At 52.3% G+C, this 16,849-nt stretch overlaps 1 protein-coding gene across 6 annotated transcripts in view; it reads right to left on the minus strand.

The window, feature by feature from the left end:
* col12a1b (collagen, type XII, alpha 1b) overlaps nucleotides 1-16,849 on the minus strand; it is a 104,175-nt gene that overhangs the window by 17,510 nt on the left and 69,816 nt on the right. For 5 of the 6 annotated variants that reach the window (XM_081602126.1, XM_081602125.1, XM_081602123.1 and 2 more), the window contains 13 exons: nucleotides 16,681-16,810; nucleotides 15,781-15,920; nucleotides 15,546-15,675; nucleotides 15,325-15,464; nucleotides 14,748-14,877; nucleotides 13,281-13,423; nucleotides 12,577-12,706; nucleotides 11,651-11,793; nucleotides 10,427-10,556; nucleotides 9,916-10,035; nucleotides 4,578-4,724; nucleotides 4,381-4,497; nucleotides 160-312 (listed from right to left, as the gene is read on the minus strand). In XM_081602126.1, the coding sequence (XP_081458252.1) occupies nucleotides 160-312; nucleotides 4,381-4,497; nucleotides 4,578-4,724; nucleotides 9,916-10,035; nucleotides 10,427-10,556; nucleotides 11,651-11,793; nucleotides 12,577-12,706; nucleotides 13,281-13,423; nucleotides 14,748-14,877; nucleotides 15,325-15,464; nucleotides 15,546-15,675; nucleotides 15,781-15,920; nucleotides 16,681-16,810 (1,753 nt within the window). The remainder of the gene's footprint in view (nucleotides 1-159; nucleotides 313-4,380; nucleotides 4,498-4,577; nucleotides 4,725-9,915; nucleotides 10,036-10,426; nucleotides 10,557-11,650; nucleotides 11,794-12,576; nucleotides 12,707-13,280; nucleotides 13,424-14,747; nucleotides 14,878-15,324; nucleotides 15,465-15,545; nucleotides 15,676-15,780; nucleotides 15,921-16,680; nucleotides 16,811-16,849) is intronic. The other variant, XM_081602127.1, reaches the window with a different exon arrangement.

A 16,849-nucleotide genomic window follows, 5' to 3' on the forward strand; every position in this document is an offset into this window, starting at 1 on the left:
AGTAACAAACCGGCTGCTGCTAAGGAACCCAGTTTGACTTTGGTTCAGATTTTAAAATAACTTATTCCAGCAAACCAGAACAGAAGGCCGGGTTCTGCAACATGAACGACACGTTTCAGCACCAGAACCACCAATAGTTCAGGAACCTCCGGGACTCACGTGTCCGCTCCTTGGCGCCGACTCCTGGACCCTCCAGGTTGGGAGTCTGAACGAAGACGGTGGCCGTGTACACAGAGTCCGGAGAGAGTTCGTCGAAGCAGTACTGAGGCAGGCCGGCCGGGATGGTGACCTCCTGCTGACCCAAACTGGAGGCTGAGGAGGACGGACACGGGAACGGGTCAGAGACAGGAACCGACTGGAGCCGACCGGAACCAACAGGAACCGACTGGAGTCAACCGGAACCGACAGGAACCGACCGGAGCCAACAGGAACCAACAGGAACCGACTGGAGCCGACTGGAGTCAACCGGAACCGACTGGAGTTAACCGGAACCGACAGGAACCGACTGGAGTCAACCGGAACCGACTGGAGCCGACCGGAACCGACAGGAACCGACCGGAGCCAACAGGAACCAACAGGAACCGACCAGAGTCAACCGGAACCGACTGGAGCCAACCGGAACCAACTGGTACCGACTGGAGTCGACTGGAGTCAACCGGAACCGACTGGAGCCAACCGGAACCAACTGGTACCGACTGGAGTCGACTGGAGTCAACTGGAAACGACCAGAGTCAACCGGAACCGACAGGAACCGACCGGAGCCAACAGGAACCAACTGGAGCCAACCGGAACCAACTGGAGTCGACTGGAGTCAACTGGAAACGACTGGAGTCAACTGGAAACGACCAGAGTCAACTGGTACCGACTGGAGTCGACTGGAGTCAACTGGAACCGACAGGAACCGACTGGAGTCAACCGGAACCGACAGGAACCGACCGGAGCCAACAGGAACCAACAGGAACCGACTGGAGTCAACTGGAAACGACCAGAGTCAACCGGAACCGACTGGAGCCAACCGGAACCAACTGGTACCGACTGGAGTCGACTGGAGTCAACCGGAACCGACAGGAACCGACTGGAGTCAACCGGAACCGACTGGAGCCGACCGGAACCGACAGGAACCGACCGGAGCCAACAGGAACCAACAGGAACCGACTGGAGTCGACTGGAGTCAACTGGAACCGACAGGAACCGACTGGAGTCAACCGGAACCGACTGGAGCCGACCGGAACCGACAGGAACCGACCGGAGCCAACAGGAACCGACTGGAGTCAACTGGAAACGACCAGAGTCAACCGGAACCGACTGGAGCCAACCGGAACCAACTGGTACCGACTGGAGTCGACTGGAGTCAACTGGAAACGACCAGAGTCAACCGGAACCGACAGGAACCGACCGGAGCCAACAGGAACCAACTGGAGCCAACCGGAACCAACTGGAGTCGACTGGAGTCAACTGGAAACGACCAGAGTCAACTGGTACCGACTGGAGTCGACTGGAGCCAACCGGAACCAACTGGTACCAACTGGTACCGACTGGAGTCGACTGGAGCCAACCGAAACCAAGAGGAACCGACTGGAGCCAACCGGAACCAACTGGTACCGACTGGAGTCGACTGGAGCCAACCGAAACCAAGAGGAACCGACTGGAGCCAACCGGAACCAACTGGTACCGACTGGAGTCGACTGGAGTCAACTGGAAACGACCAGAGTCAACCGGAACCGACTGGAGCCAACCGGAACCAACTGGTACCGACTGGAGTCGACTGGAGTCAACTGGAACCGACAGGAACCGACTGGAGTCAACCGGAACCGACTGGAGCCGACCGGAACCGACAGGAACCGACCGGAGCCAACAGGAACCAACAGGAACCGACTGGAGTCAACTGGAAACGACTGGAGCCAACCGGAACCAACTGGTACCGACTGGAGTCGACTGGAGTCAACCGGAACCGACTGGAGCCAACCGGAACCAACTGGTACCGACTGGAGTCGACTGGAGTCAACTGGAAACGACCAGAGTCAACCGGAACCGACAGGAACCGACCGGAGCCAACAGGAACCAACTGGAGCCAACCGGAACCAACTGGAGTCGACTGGAGTCAACTGGAAACGACCAGAGTCAACTGGTACCGACTGGTACCGACTGGAGTCGACTGGAGCCAACCGAAACCAAGAGGAACCGACTGGAGCCAACCGGAACCAACTGGTACCGACTGGAGTCGACTGGAGTCAACTGGAAACGACCAGAGTCAACCGGAACCGACTGGAGCCAACCGGAACCAACTGGTACCGACTGGAGTCGACTGGAGTCAACCGGAACCGACTGGAGCCAACCGAAACCAACCGGAACCGACTGGAGCCAACCGAAACCAACCGAAACCAACAGGAACCGACCGGAAACGACTGGAGTCAACTGGAGTCGACCGGAAATGACAGGAACCGACCGGAGCCAACAGGAACCAACAGGAACCGACTGGAGTCGACTGGAGTCAACTGGAAACGACTGGAGTCAACCGGAACCAACAGGAGCCAACAGGAACCGAGTGAAACCGACTGGAGCCAACAGGAACCAACTGGAGCCAACAAGAACCGACTGGAACCGACCGGAGTCAACTGGTACCAACAGGAACTAACAGGGACCAACAGGAACCAGTCATTAATGCTAAGCCAACATGATATTTAGCAGAAGCTAATGCTAAAGCACCAGATTCCACACCGTTGGTACCCAGCATGTCTCGGTGTTTTAGCCGTTGAGGAACTCTCTTATTGGTTGATCCATGGACATGATTGGAGCTTTGGTCCAATAAAGTTCAGGAGGGGAAACTGAACTGCTACGTAAACTGACTTCAAAATAAGAGCATGAACATAAATACCAAACTACTTGAGGAACTCAACCAAAACTTCAATACAAACTTTATTCAACTGAAGGTTTATGAAACAACCAATTAAATTAGCGCTTTAGAATTATTCCAGAAAAAATTATTTATGGAGAGCTAAAAGCGCTAAATGCTAAAAGCGCTAAATGCGCTAATTGCTAAAAGCACTAATTGCTAAAAGTGCTAAATGCTAAAAGCGCTAAATGCTAAAAGCGCTAAATGCTAAAAGCACTAAATGCTAAAAGCACTAAATGCTAAAAGCGCTAAATGCAGAGCTCAGCAGTCTTCAGGTCTGGATGAGCTGAAAAAGACCTGGGAACGATCAGCTGATCCTCACCGGAACGCCAATGAATCCGACCTTCAGGCTGACATCAGGAAGCTAACTGCTGAAGAGACCCGCTGGGTTCACTGGAGAACCTGCTGGGTTCACTGGAGAACCCGCTGGGTTCTCCGGAGAACCTGGAGAACCCGCTGGGTCCTCTGGACGGCTCCCAGCTGAGTCTGTCTGCGGTTCTCCACCCTCACAGAGTCCGATTTGTTCTGGCGGCTAATGACGCACATCCAGCGATGCTTCATCTCCAAACCCGAGTCTGAGCAGCAACAGGAACCACATGGACCTGAGAGCTGGAGGGAACCAACACCACGGATTCCTGTCAAACCCAAACCCGGTTCCAGCTGCTGCGGGTCGGAACCGGAGCCTGCATGACCCAGTTCAGGTCAAAGGTCAGAGAACCGGCCACACCGGCAGAACCCGGGGGGACAACATGTCCTCCTCTGATCCACATGGACTTTAAATATAAAATTATGTTTATGTTCTAAAGATAAAATTAAAATATTGTTACAATTAACATGTTTACTGTTATTACAATGACCGAATATATTAATGCTAAAGACGATACTAATCGTAGTAAAAATAATAATAGAAGATAAAACTGTTTAACATCAATAATCCAGGATGCTTCCAGGAAGTTCCGGACGTTTCCAGGAAGTTCCCAGGACGTTTCCAGGAAGTTCCGGATGTTTCCAGGAAGTTCCAGGACATTTCCAGGAAGTTCCGGATGTTTCCAGGAAGTTCCAGGACGTTTCCAGGAAGTTCCGGATGTTTCCAGGAACTTCCAGGATGTTTCCAGGACGTTTCCAGGAAGTTCCGGACGTTTCCAGGAAGTTCCGGATGTTTCCAGGAAGTTCCAGGACGTTTCCAGGAAGTTCTGGATGTTTCCAGGAAGTTCCAGGACGTTTCCAGGAAGTTCTGGATGTTTCCAGGAAGTTTCAGGACATTTCCAGGAAGTTCCGGATGTTTCCAGGAAGTTCCAGGACATTTCCAGGAAGTTCCGGATGTTTCCAGGAAGTTCCAGGACGTTTTCAGGAAGGTCAGGATGTTTCCAGGAAGTTCCAGGACATTTCCAGGAAGTTCCAGGACGTTTCCAGAAAGTTCCGGATGTTTCCAGGAAGTTCCAGGACGTTTCCAGGCTGTGTGTGGACTAAAGACTGAGGCGACTTACGGTCCACAGGGTTGAGTGTGATGCGGTAGGACGTTGCCGCGCGGTGCGGACTCCACTTGATGCAGAAGCTGTCATGGCCGACATCGTAGGTCTCGATGTTGGTGACATTCAGGTAAACTGCAGCGATCAGAAACAACAAGCCGTCAGCAGCCTCCATGTTAACCTGAGCTCCCATCATGCATCTGGGTGGGACCTACGCGTGGTTCCCTCTCCTATGAGCGGCGCGCTGATCCCGGTGTTGTACTGAGCCAGAACCTTCACATCGTAGGTGGTTCCAGGCTCCAGGTTGGTCAGAGCGAACGAGGTGACGTCGCCCACAAAGAAGTCCACAGGCTGGTCCTTACCTGGAAACACAACAGAGGCTGTTAGATCCAACAGGAACCAGAGGAACCACTGAGGAACCACAGTGGAACTAGAGGAACCACAGTGGAACCACAGTGGAACTAGAGGAACCAGAAGAACCACAGAGGAACCACAGTGGAACTAGAGGAACCAGAAGAACCAGAGAGAAACCAGAGGAACCACAGAGGAACCAGAGGAACCACAGTGGAAATAGAGGAACCACAGTGGAACTAGAGGAACCACAGTGGAACCAGAGGAACCACAGAGAAACTAGAGGAACCACAGAGAAACCAGAGGAACCACAGAGGAACCAGAGGAACCACAGAGAAACCAGAGGAACCACAGTGGAAATAGAGGAACCACAGTGGAACTAGAGGAACCACAGTGGAACCACAGTGGAACTAGAGGAACCAGAAGAACCAGAGAGAAACCAGAAGAACCACAGAGGAACCAGAGGAACCACAGTGGAAATAGAGGAACCACAGTGGAACCAGAGGAACCACAGTGGAAATAGAGGAACCACAGTGGAACTAGAGGAACCACAGTGGAACCAGAGGAACCACAGTGGAACTAGAGGAACCACAGAGAAACCAGAGGAACCACAGAGGAACCAGAGGAACCACAGAGAAACCAGAGGAACCACAGTGGAAATAGAGGAACCACAGTGGAACTAGAGGAACCACAGTGGAACCACAGTGGAACTAGAGGAACCACAGTGGAACCACAGTGGAACTAGAGGAACCACAGTGGAACCACAGTGGAACTAGAGGAACCAGAAGAACCACAGAGGAACCACAGTGGAACTAGAGGAACCAGAAGAACCAGAGAGAAACCAGAGGAACCACAGAGGAACCAGAGGAACCACAGTGGAAATAGAGGAACCACAGTGGAACTAGAGGAACCACAGTGGAACCAGAGGAACCACAGAGAAACTAGAGGAACCACAGAGAAACCAGAGGAACCACAGAGGAACCAGAGGAACCACAGAGAAACCAGAGGAACCACAGTGGAAATAGAGGAACCACAGTGGAACTAGAGGAACCACAGTGGAACCACAGTGGAACTAGAGGAACCAGAAGAACCAGAGAGAAACCAGAAGAACCACAGAGGAACCAGAGGAACCACAGTGGAAATAGAGGAACCACAGTGGAACCAGAGGAACCACAGTGGAAATAGAGGAACCACAGTGGAACTAGAGGAACCACAGTGGAACCAGAGGAACCACAGTGGAACTAGAGGAACCACAGAGAAACCAGAGGAACCACAGAGGAACCAGAGGAACCACAGAGAAACCAGAGGAACCACAGTGGAAATAGAGGAACCACAGTGGAACTAGAGGAACCACAGTGGAACCACAGTGGAACTAGAGGAACCAGAAGAACCAGAGAGAAACCAGAAGAACCACAGAGGAACCAGAGGAACCACAGTGGAACTAGAGGAACCACAGAGAAACCAGAGGAACCAGAGAGGAACCACAGAGGAACCAGAGGAACCACAGAGAAACCAGAGGAACCACAGTGGAAATAGAGGAACCACAGTGGAACTAGAGGAACCACAGTGGAACTAGAGGAACCACAGAGAAACCAGAGGAACCAGAGAGGAACCACAGAGAAACCAGAGGAACCACAGAGGAACCAGAGGAACCACAGTGGAACTAGAGGAACCACAGAGAAACCAGAGGAACCACAGTGGAACTAGAGGAACCACAGTGGAACTAGAGGAACCACAGTGGAACCACAGTGGAACTAGAGGAACCACAGAGAAACCAGAGGAACCAGAGAGGAACCACAGTGGAACTAGAGGAACCACAGTGGAACTAGAGGAACCACAGTGGAACTAGAGGAACCACAGTGGAACCAGAGGAACCACAGTGGAACCAGAGGAACCACAGTGGAAATAGAGGAACCACAGTGGAACTAGAGGAACCACAGTGGAACTAGAGGAACCACAGTGGAACCAGAGGAACCACAGTGGAACTAGAGGAACCACAGTGGAACCAGAGGAACCACAGTGGAACCAGAGGAACCACAGTGGAACTAGAGGAACCACAGTGGAACCACAGTGGAACTAGAGGAACCAGAAGAACCACAGAGGAACCACAGTGGAACTAGAGGAACCAGAAGAACCAGAGAGAAACCAGAGGAACCACAGAGGAACCAGAGGAACCACAGTGGAAATAGAGGAACCACAGTGGAACTAGAGGAACCACAGTGGAAATAGAGGAACCACAGTGGAACCAGAGGAACCACAGTGGAACTAGAGGAACCACAGAGAAACCAGAGGAACCAGAGAGGAACCACAGTGGAACTAGAGGAACCACAGTGGAACTAGAGGAACCACAGTGGAACTAGAGGAACCACAGTGGAACCAGAGGAACCACAGTGGAACCAGAGGAACCACAGTGGAACTAGAGGAACCACAGTGGAACTAGAGGAACCACAGTGGAACCAGAGGAACCACAGTGGAACCAGAGGAACCAGAGGAACCACAGTGGAACCAGAGGAACCACAGTGGAACTAGAGGAACCACAGTGGAACTAGAGGAACCACAGTGGAACTAGAGGAATCACAGAGAAACCAGAGGAACCAGAGAGGAACCACAGTGGAACTAGAGGAACCAGAGAGGAACCACAGTGGAACTAGAGGAACCACAGTGGAACTAGAGGAACCACAGTGGAACTAGAGGAACCACAGTGGAACCAGAGGAACCACAGTGGAACTAGAGGAACCAGAGAGGAACCACAGTGGAACTAGAGGAACCACAGAGAAACCAGAGGAACCAGAGAGGAACCACAGTGGAACTAGAGGAACCAGAGAGGAACCACAGTGGAACTAGAGGAACCAGAGGAACCAGAGAGGAACTACAGTGGAACTAGAGGAACCACAGTGGAACTAGAGGAACCAGAGAGGAACCACAGTGGAACTAGAGGAACCACAGAGAAACCAGAGGAACCAGAGAGGAACCACAGTGGAACTAGAGGAACCAGAGAGGAACCACAGTGGAACTAGAGGAACCACAGTGGAACTAGAGGAACCACAGTGGAACTAGAGGAACCACAGTGGAACCAGAGGAACCACAGTGGAACTAGAGGAACCAGAGAGGAACCACAGTGGAACTAGAGGAACCACAGAGAAACCAGAGGAACCAGAGAGGAACCACAGTGGAACTAGAGGAACCAGAGAGGAACCACAGTGGAACTAGAGGAACCAGAGGAACCAGAGAGGAACTACAGTGGAACTAGAGGAACCACAGTGGAACTAGAGGAACCACAGTGGAACTAGAGGAACCACAGAGAAACCAGAGGAACCAGAGAGGAACCACAGTGGAACTAGAGGAACCACAGAGAAACCAGAGGAACCAGAGAGGAACCACAGTGGAACTAGAGGAACCACAGTGGAACTAGAGGAACCACAGTGGAACTAGAGGAACCACAGAGGAACCACAGTGGAACTAGAGGAACCACAGAGAAACCAGAGGAACCACAGTGGAACCAGAGAGGAACCAGAGGAACCAGAGGAACCACAGAGGAACCAGAGGAACCACAGATGAACCAGAGAGGAACCAGAGGAACCACAGAGGAACCAGAGGAACCACAGAGGAACCAGAGAGGAACCAGAGAGGAACCAGAAGAACCACAGAGGAACCAGAGGAACCACAGTGGAACCAGAGGAACCACAGTGGAACCAGAGGAACCAGAGAGGAACCAGAGGAACCACAGTGGAACTAGAGGAACCACAGTGGAACTAGAGGAACCACAGAGGAACCAGAGAGGAACCAGAGAGGAACCACAGTGGAACTAGAGGAACCACAGTGGAACTAGAGGAACCACAGAGGAACCAGAGGAACCACAGTGGAACCAGAGGAACCAGAGAGGAACCAGAGGAACCACAGTGGAACTAGAGGAACCACAGTGGAACTAGAGGAACCACAGTGGAACCAGAGGAACCAGAGAGGAACCAGAGGAACCACAGTGGAACTAGAGGAACCACAGTGGAACCAGAGAGGAACCAGAGAGGAACCAGAAGAACCACAGAGGAACCACAGAGGAACCAGAGGAACCACAGAGGAACCACAGTGGAACCAGAGAGGAACCAGAGGAACCACAGTGGAACTAGAGGAACCACAGTGGAACTAGAGGAACCACAGTGGAACTAGAGGAACCACAGACAAACCAGAGGAACCAGAGAGGAACCACAGTGGAACTAGAGGAACCACAGAGAAACCAGAGGAACCAGAGGAACCACAGTGGAACTAGAGGAACCACAGTGGAACCAGAGAGGAACCAGAGAGGAACCAGAAGAACCACAGAGGAACCACAGAGGAACCAGAGGAACCACAGAGGAACCACAGTGGAACCAGAGAGGAACCAGAGGAACCACAGTGGAACTAGAGGAACCACAGTGGAACTAGAGGAACCACAGTGGAACTAGAGGAACCACAGACAAACCAGAGGAACCAGAGAGGAACCACAGTGGAACTAGAGGAACCACAGAGAAACCAGAGGAACCAGAGAGGAACCACAGTGGAACTAGAGGAACCACAGAGAAACCAGAGGAACCAGAGAGGAACCACAGTGGAACTAGAGGAACCACAGACAAACCAGAGGAACCACAGAGGAACCACAGAGAAACCAGAGGAACCACAGTGGAACCAGAGGAACCACAGAGGAACCACAGAGGAACCAGAAGAACCACAGAGGAACCAGAGAGGAACCAGAGGAACCACAGAGGAACCACAGAGAAACCAGAGGAACCACAGAGAAACCAGAGGAACCACAGTGGAACCAGAGGAACCACAGTGGAACCAGAGGAACCACAGAGGAACCAGAGAGGAACCAGAGAGGAACCACAGTGGAACTAGAAGAACCACAGAGGAACCAGAGGAACCACAGAGGAACCAGAGAGGAACCAGAGAGGAACCACAGTGGAACTAGAGGAACCACAGAGGAACCAGAGAGGAACCAGAGAGGAACCACAGTGGAACCAGTGGAACCACAGTGGAACCAGAAGAACCACAGTGGAACTAGAGGAACCACAGAGGAACCAGAGAGGAACCACAGTGGAACTAGAGGAACCACAGAGAAACCAGAGGAACCACAGTGGAACTAGAGGAACCACAGAGGAACCAGAGAGGAACCAGAGGAACCACAGAGGAACCAGAGGAACCTGGTGAGACAGATGGAGCAGCACTCACCTTGAGGCGAGTAGATGAGCCGGTATCCCTGAACCGGAGCAGAGACGGGTTCCCAGGATACCCGGAACCTGGTGTACCACTCATCTGAGACCCGCAGGTTTCTGGGACTCAGCATGCCGACTGGAGAGACGGGAGAGGAGCCGTCAGTTCCAGTGGACCTGGAGGAGCTAAGCTAACGGTTTTGATTTGGCTAGAGCTGCTGGCTAAGCTAACGGTTCTTGCTAAGCTAACGGTTTTGATTTGGCTAGAGCTGCTGGCTAAGCTAACGGTTCTTGCTAAGCTAACGGTTTTGATTTGGCTAGAGCTGCTGGCTAAGCTAACGGTTCTTGCTAAGCTAACGGTTTTGATTTGGCTTGAGCTGCTGGCTAAGCTAACGGTTCTTGCTAAGCTAACGGTTTTGATTTGGCTTGAGCTGCTGGTTAAGCTAACGGTTTTGATTTGGCTAGAGCTGCTGGTTAAGCTAACGGTTCTTGCTAAGCTAACGGTTTTGAGCCAGGCTGGGCTTCCTCACTTGTCCGCCCGTTCCCGTTCAGGGACCCTCCGGGCCCCTCGGCGTAGACGGCCTCCACGGTGATGTTGTAGGGCGTGTCTGGGAGCAGATTGGGCAGCATGGCGTTGTTCCGGTTCCCTGGAACCATCGTCTGGGACATCAGGAGACAGAAAGGCGTCAGTTTCACAGAGCAGGGCTTTAGATGTTCTACTGATCCACTTTGGTTCTCCAGTTCTACAGATATGGATCAACACTGAGGTTCTGAAGTCTTTGGACTCCGGCTGCTTTTTATTCAGTTTTATTAGGAAGTCCCTGAATGTAAGTGCTAAATTTATAATTTCTATCAAAATAACCTAAAATGCTCATTTTAGCTTAAATGCTTTCATTAGCATGAGGGCTATCAGTAGCATTTTGACCTCCAGTTAAGGACTCAATCTTAGATGTAATCAAGTGCGTTAGCTAAGTTTAGCTAAAGTGCTTAGGTTAGCTAAAATTATGTCAATATTATGTAGGGTATTGATATCATGTTGACTAGCATTGAGTCATTCCATTCAGTTTGTTAAGCTTAGCTTCTAAATCCAAATTAGCTGCAATGCTAATGGAAAGTTAACTGCTATCATCAGCATGTAGGTTATTAGTAACATGCTGACTAACATCAGTTACTCCGTTCAGTACGCAAACACTGAAGTGTAAGCTAAAATTAGCCAAAATGCTAATGTCAGCTAAGAGTTGTTAGCAGCATGTTGTCCAACGGTGGCATGAACGCCGACAGCAGCGTAACTAAATTAAAATCTGTTTTAATGAGCAAAACTGGGATTTTACAGCTTAAATTCCTGTGGGACTGAAAGCCGAGTCGCTGCAGAACGGCTGGCAGTTCTGGTGCAGCTAACGGTTCTGGACCGCAGAGGTTCTGCTCAGTCTGCAGCGACTCACCGGCAGTTCCCAGAGCCATTAATAACGTCATGATGCTCCTCGTGACAGTGTTGGTCCAACAGAGGCCGTAATTTGCCGCGCTAGCGGTGATTCATAGCTGGGGAGGCCAGGCAGGAAGTGACCTCATCGCATAGCTGAGCCAGACCATCTGTTTTCAGCAGACGGGTTTTAACCACGCAGTTTGTGCCGAGAACTAGAATGACTCCAGCTGAGACTCCTCCGTCTGGATCCGGGCAGAACCAGAACCGCTGGTCTACCCTTCGGGTTTTTATCGATTCCCGTTTCCAGTCCGAGGCGGAAAGCTGAACTCACAAACTCTGTGATGGGGTCTCCGGCCATGGGGGCGAAGGCGATCCGGTACTGGCGGACCGGGCCCTCGGCGTGGTCCCAGCCGATCGTCAGGCTGCTGGTGGTGGCGTCGTACACGCGCATCTTCCTGGGGCCGGCTCGGGGCACTGGAACACACACACACACACACACGCGCACGCACGCACGCACGCACGCACGCACGCACGCACACACACACACACGCACACACACACACACACACACACACACACACACACGGTTGGAAAACATGGCTGCAGGGAGAGGAAACGTGTCCGGAGCGCCGCAGGGACGCTGTCCGGTTTCAGCTGATTCTTTATTCCGCCTCCTGGCTGGAAACCGAACATCAGGGAATCAGACGGACGACTTTATGAAACCAAACAAATTAATAATGAAATGTTTAAAAATGTAATAAAAATACCAATGAAAAAAACATTAAAAATGTAAATACATTAAAAAAGATAAATTACTAATGTAAACAAAAAATGGCATTAAAAGTAAAATAAAAACAAATGAAACATAATAAAAATAACCTTTTGACGTATTTTATGAAAATACATCTGAGGCTAAATTAACAGAAAGTAATTAATCTGCACCACTAACGTGTTCCGGGTCCGATGTGCCGGTTTCACTCTGATGATGATGTCATGTTGGGATTAAAACGCTTTTATTCTGATTCATCAGATTACAGATTATAAAGTTCTGATTCATCAGATTACAGATTATAAAGGATCTAATTATTTACCTGAAAATCACATCAATCTAATTTTACAAGAATCCTGTTTCGTTTTAAAGTGCGCCTCTCCTGACCCGTTCTTTCATTAACTCTCAGGGATTTGGTTGCACAGAGCCAGAACCGGGCCAGAACCGGGCCAGAACCGGGCCGGCTCGGCCTTCGGTCGGGTTCTTACGTGTTTTTCCGTCGCCCTTGACCGACGCCCCCTCGGCGTCGGCGTACAGCGCCGAGACGGTGATGGCGTAGGGCGTGTCCGGGATCAGGTTGTCCAGGTAGGCGTTGGTGATGCTTCCAGGAACCAGAACCTTCCAGAACCAGAGAGAGAGCAAAAACAGGAAATGAGGTCCAGTTCTGCTCGCTTTTCCAGAACCGACGTCGGCTCAGACTGCAGAAACAATCGGTCCGGCTCGGCAACGCTGAGACAGGAAGTTCATCAGAGCTAACGCTAACAACACGGGTCGCCAGGTTCTGCAGGCTCGGCCCAGAACGCCGTGACACCAGAACCGCCAGCAGGAAACCGATTTTAATACTAATAATAAAAATAAACTGAATACAAAATAAAAGACGTATAAAAATTATCCTGAAGATTCACAAAATATCACAAAACTAACGAAAACAAAACATGGGCCAGATCGGGTCTCGGTACCGGATCAGGACCGGGATACAGAGAACTGAACTTCCAGGAAGTTAAAAAGTTCTGACTCGTTCCCTGACGGTTCGCTTTGGATCAGAACCAGCCGGAACCGGATCAGTGAAAACATTTTTTATCTGTGCAGAGAACCAAACCAAACCTTAAACCTCAGCTGATTGGACCGGACCCATTATCCGGCTCATATCGGCCCGGTTCTGACCCGGTTTCTGCGGCGGGGTGTGACTCACCGACCCGGCGGGCCGGGCGCCGCTCAGCGGGGCGTAGGCCACGCGGTACTGCTGCACCCGGCCCGACGCCGCCTCCCAGCGGACGTTCAGGCTGCTGGGCGTCGGGTTGTACACCTGGATGTTCCTGGGCGGCGTCCGCGGAACTGCAGGGGTCAGAGGTCAACACAAGGTCAGGCAGGACACACCGAGAGCGGCCCGGTTCGGGTTACTCTGGGGGTCAGAGGTCGTTTGGTCTCAGTCTGAACCCGCCGACCCGGTTGGGGGTAAAACACCAGTTTTACAGCAACAGACAAACACAATAACAGCAGAAGGTCCAGTGCCAGGTTCTGTTCCAGGTTCTGTTCCAGGTCCAGTTCCAGGTTCTGTTCCAGGTCCAGTTCCAGGTCCAGTTCCAGGTTCTGATCCAGGTTCTGTTCCAGGTTCTGTTCCAGGTCCAGTTCCAGGTTCTGATCCAGGTTCTGTTCCAGGTTCTGTTCCAGGTCCAGTTCCAGGTTCTGATCCAGGTCCAGTTCCAGGTTCTGTTCCAGGTCCAGTTCCAGGTCCAGTTCCAGGTTCTGTTCCAGGTTCTGTTCCAGGTCCAGTTCCAGGTTCTGTTCCAGGTCCAGTTCCAGGTTCTGATCCAGGTCCAGTTCCAGGTTCTGTTCCAGGTCCAGTTCCAGGTTCTGTCCCAGGTTCTGTCCCAGGTTCTGTTCCAGGTTCTGTCCCAGGTTCTGTTCCAGGTTCTGTCCCAGGTTCTGATCCAGGTTCTGTTCCAGGTCCAGTTCCAGGTTCTGTCCCAGGTTCTGTTCCAGGTTCTGTTCCAGGTTCTGTTCCAGGTCCAGTTCCAGGTTCTGTCCCAGGTTCTGTTCCAGGTTCTGTTCCAGGTTCTGTTCCAGGTCCAGTTCCAGGTTCTGATCCAGGTTCTGTTCCAGGTTCTGTTCCAGGTTCTGTTCCAGGCTCACCACCGCCTACTGGGAAAACTGGAGCCACTGGTGAAAAACTCGTTAACATTGTGATGCCATTAATCACATTTTCATTCCAACTGGAACCTTTTTCTGTGAGTGTTTCTGGTACGACTGTAAATCTGGCGCACCGCTACGTCCGCTAACATTAGCAAACGATCTGATTGGATGCTGGAAAACGCTGTTGTTGTGTTTGGGTTGTGCTAAAAGGAGTTAGCATATCAGTGAAGCTGTGCTAGTCTGAAATAGCATCTCAATGCTAACATGTAGCAGCTAATGCTAATGTTAGCGTCCACATTCGTAAAGAAGCTCCATGAATGACCAGGATGCTGAAACTGGATGGATTTATTGGTATTTACTTTAGTTCTGGGTCCATTAATGTTGCACCAGGAGGAAAACATCAACCCCGACTGACCGGGTCCGGTCAGAACCGAGTCCAAACCCAGGACAACACAAGCAGGGGAACAAACAGCTGACAGACCAAAGAGGTGAACGGTGGGCTCTGCAGAACCGGGTCGGTACTTACGGGTCTTTCCTCTGTCGGCCTGGCGCAAGCCTTCGCCCTCGGGGTAAACGGGAACCACGGTAACGGTGTACGGCGTGTCCGACAGCAGGTTCCTCAGCACCGTGTCGGTGGTTCCGCCCGAAACCTGCTCCTGTTTCCCACAGACACAGAGAGGCGGGTCGGTTCTGAGGGGTTCTGCCCGGCCCAGAACTAAGCCAGGAAGCTTCCTTTTAAAGGGCCGGTGCTCCGCGTTATCCAGGCAGGAACTACGGGACCTGCATGATGTGACTCAACTCTGTCTCTTTAAGAAGCTCTTTCTGAAGCTCCGCCTCCAGGAAGTCATGGCTCCTGTATTAATCTCTTAACGTTTCTACCAGCGCCGCTCTGAGCAGCAGCTCCTTTAATGAGCCCAGCAGATGTTTGCTAATTGCTGCTGGCTAGTCTGAAGGAGCCGCGTTCTGCTGGGAAAACACTAAAACACGATGGAAGATGAAAAACGTTACCGGCCCTTTAAAGTTTGAAAGCTTTCCTGAGAATCCAGAGAAATACTGAGTTTAATGTAGAACCGGCCCGGCCCGGCCCGGCCCGGCCCGCCCACCATGTCCTCGGCGCCGCCGGCTGCTGGGACGTAGAAGATGCGGTACTGGCGGACGTTTCCCTCGGCCGCCTCCCAGTGGACCCTCAGGGAGCTGGTGGTCGGGTCGGTCACCTTCAGGTTCTTCACCCCGCCCAGAACCTCTGCGAACGGACCACAGAGAGCGGTCAGAACCCCCGGCGGTCTACAGAACCCCGGCCCGGTCCGGTCCGGGAGGAACTCACTGGTTTTCCCGTTCTCAGACATGCGGTTTCCCTCCACGTCGTCGTAGACGGGCACGACGGTCACTCTGTACTGGGTGTCCGGGCTGAGGTCCGTCAGAACCGCGCTGGTGCTGAGCCCGGAAACCTGCGTCTGCAGCACAAACACAGCATCAGCTCCTGGCTCCCGACCCGTCCTCATTCAGGACGATGAGGTTCTGGGCTGGCCCGGTGGAACCGGAGTCAGACTCCCACCCACCGCGCTCTCGGCGCCGCCGGCCGCCGGCGCGTACAGAACCCGGTACTGGCGGACGTCGCCCTCGGCCGGCTCCCAGCGGACCCTCAGGGAGCTGGTGGTCGGGTCGGTGACCTGCAGGTTCTTCACTCCGCCCAGAGGCTCTGAAAGGAACGGCAGGCTGTTAGAGCACAGATGATCCAGGATTAGGATTAGGGACATCCTAATCCTGGATCAGGACCAGGACCAGGATCAGGATCAGGATCAGGATCAGGATCAGGATCAGGATGTCCCTAATCCTAATCCTGGTTCATGGGGTTAAACTATGAACCAGGATTCACATCTTTACGTAAACTTAACAGGTGGTGAAGCTCGAGCTGATTTTCTTAGCTGCAGCATTTCCTGGAATGAACCCTGACCTTTAAACGAACCCTGACCTTTAAACGAACCCTGACCTCTAAACGAACCCTGACCTCTAAATGAACCCTGACCTCTAAATGAACCCTGACCTCTAAATGAACCCTGACCTCTAAACGAACCCTGACCTCTAAACGAACCCTGACCTCTAAATGAACCCTGACCTCTAAACGAACCCTGACCTCTAAATGAACCCTGACCTCTAAACGAACCCTGACCTCTAAATGAACCCTGACCTCTAAATGAACCCTGACCTCTAAACGAACCCTGACCTCTAAACAAACCCTGACCTTTAAACGAACCCTGACCTCTAAACGAACCCTGACCTCTAAACGAACCCCGACCCCGTCAGGTTGCGATCTCTCCTGCCTGGTTCGCTACGCAGAGAAACGACTGTAACCGGTTTGGACCCGTTCGGACCCATTTGGACCCGTTCGGACCCGTTCGGACCGGTTTGGACCCGTTCGGACCGGCCGGTCAGACATGTGCCGGTTCCGGTGGACCTACTCGTCCTGCCCTGGTCCTCCTGCCGGATCCCCTCCACGTCGGGGTAGACGGGAACCACGGCGACGCTGTAGAGCGTGTCGGCCTGCAGGTTCCTCAGGACGGTGCTGGTGGTGCCGCCGGAAACCTCCTCCTGTTGGACGACCCGATCAGTTCTGCTGGGCCTGAGGGG

The sequence above is a fragment of the Poecilia reticulata genome, chromosome 21 (assembly GCF_904066995.2).
Source record: "Poecilia reticulata chromosome 21, P_reticulata-male-v2, whole genome shotgun sequence".
Taxonomy (NCBI): Eukaryota; Metazoa; Chordata; class Actinopteri; order Cyprinodontiformes; family Poeciliidae; genus Poecilia; species Poecilia reticulata.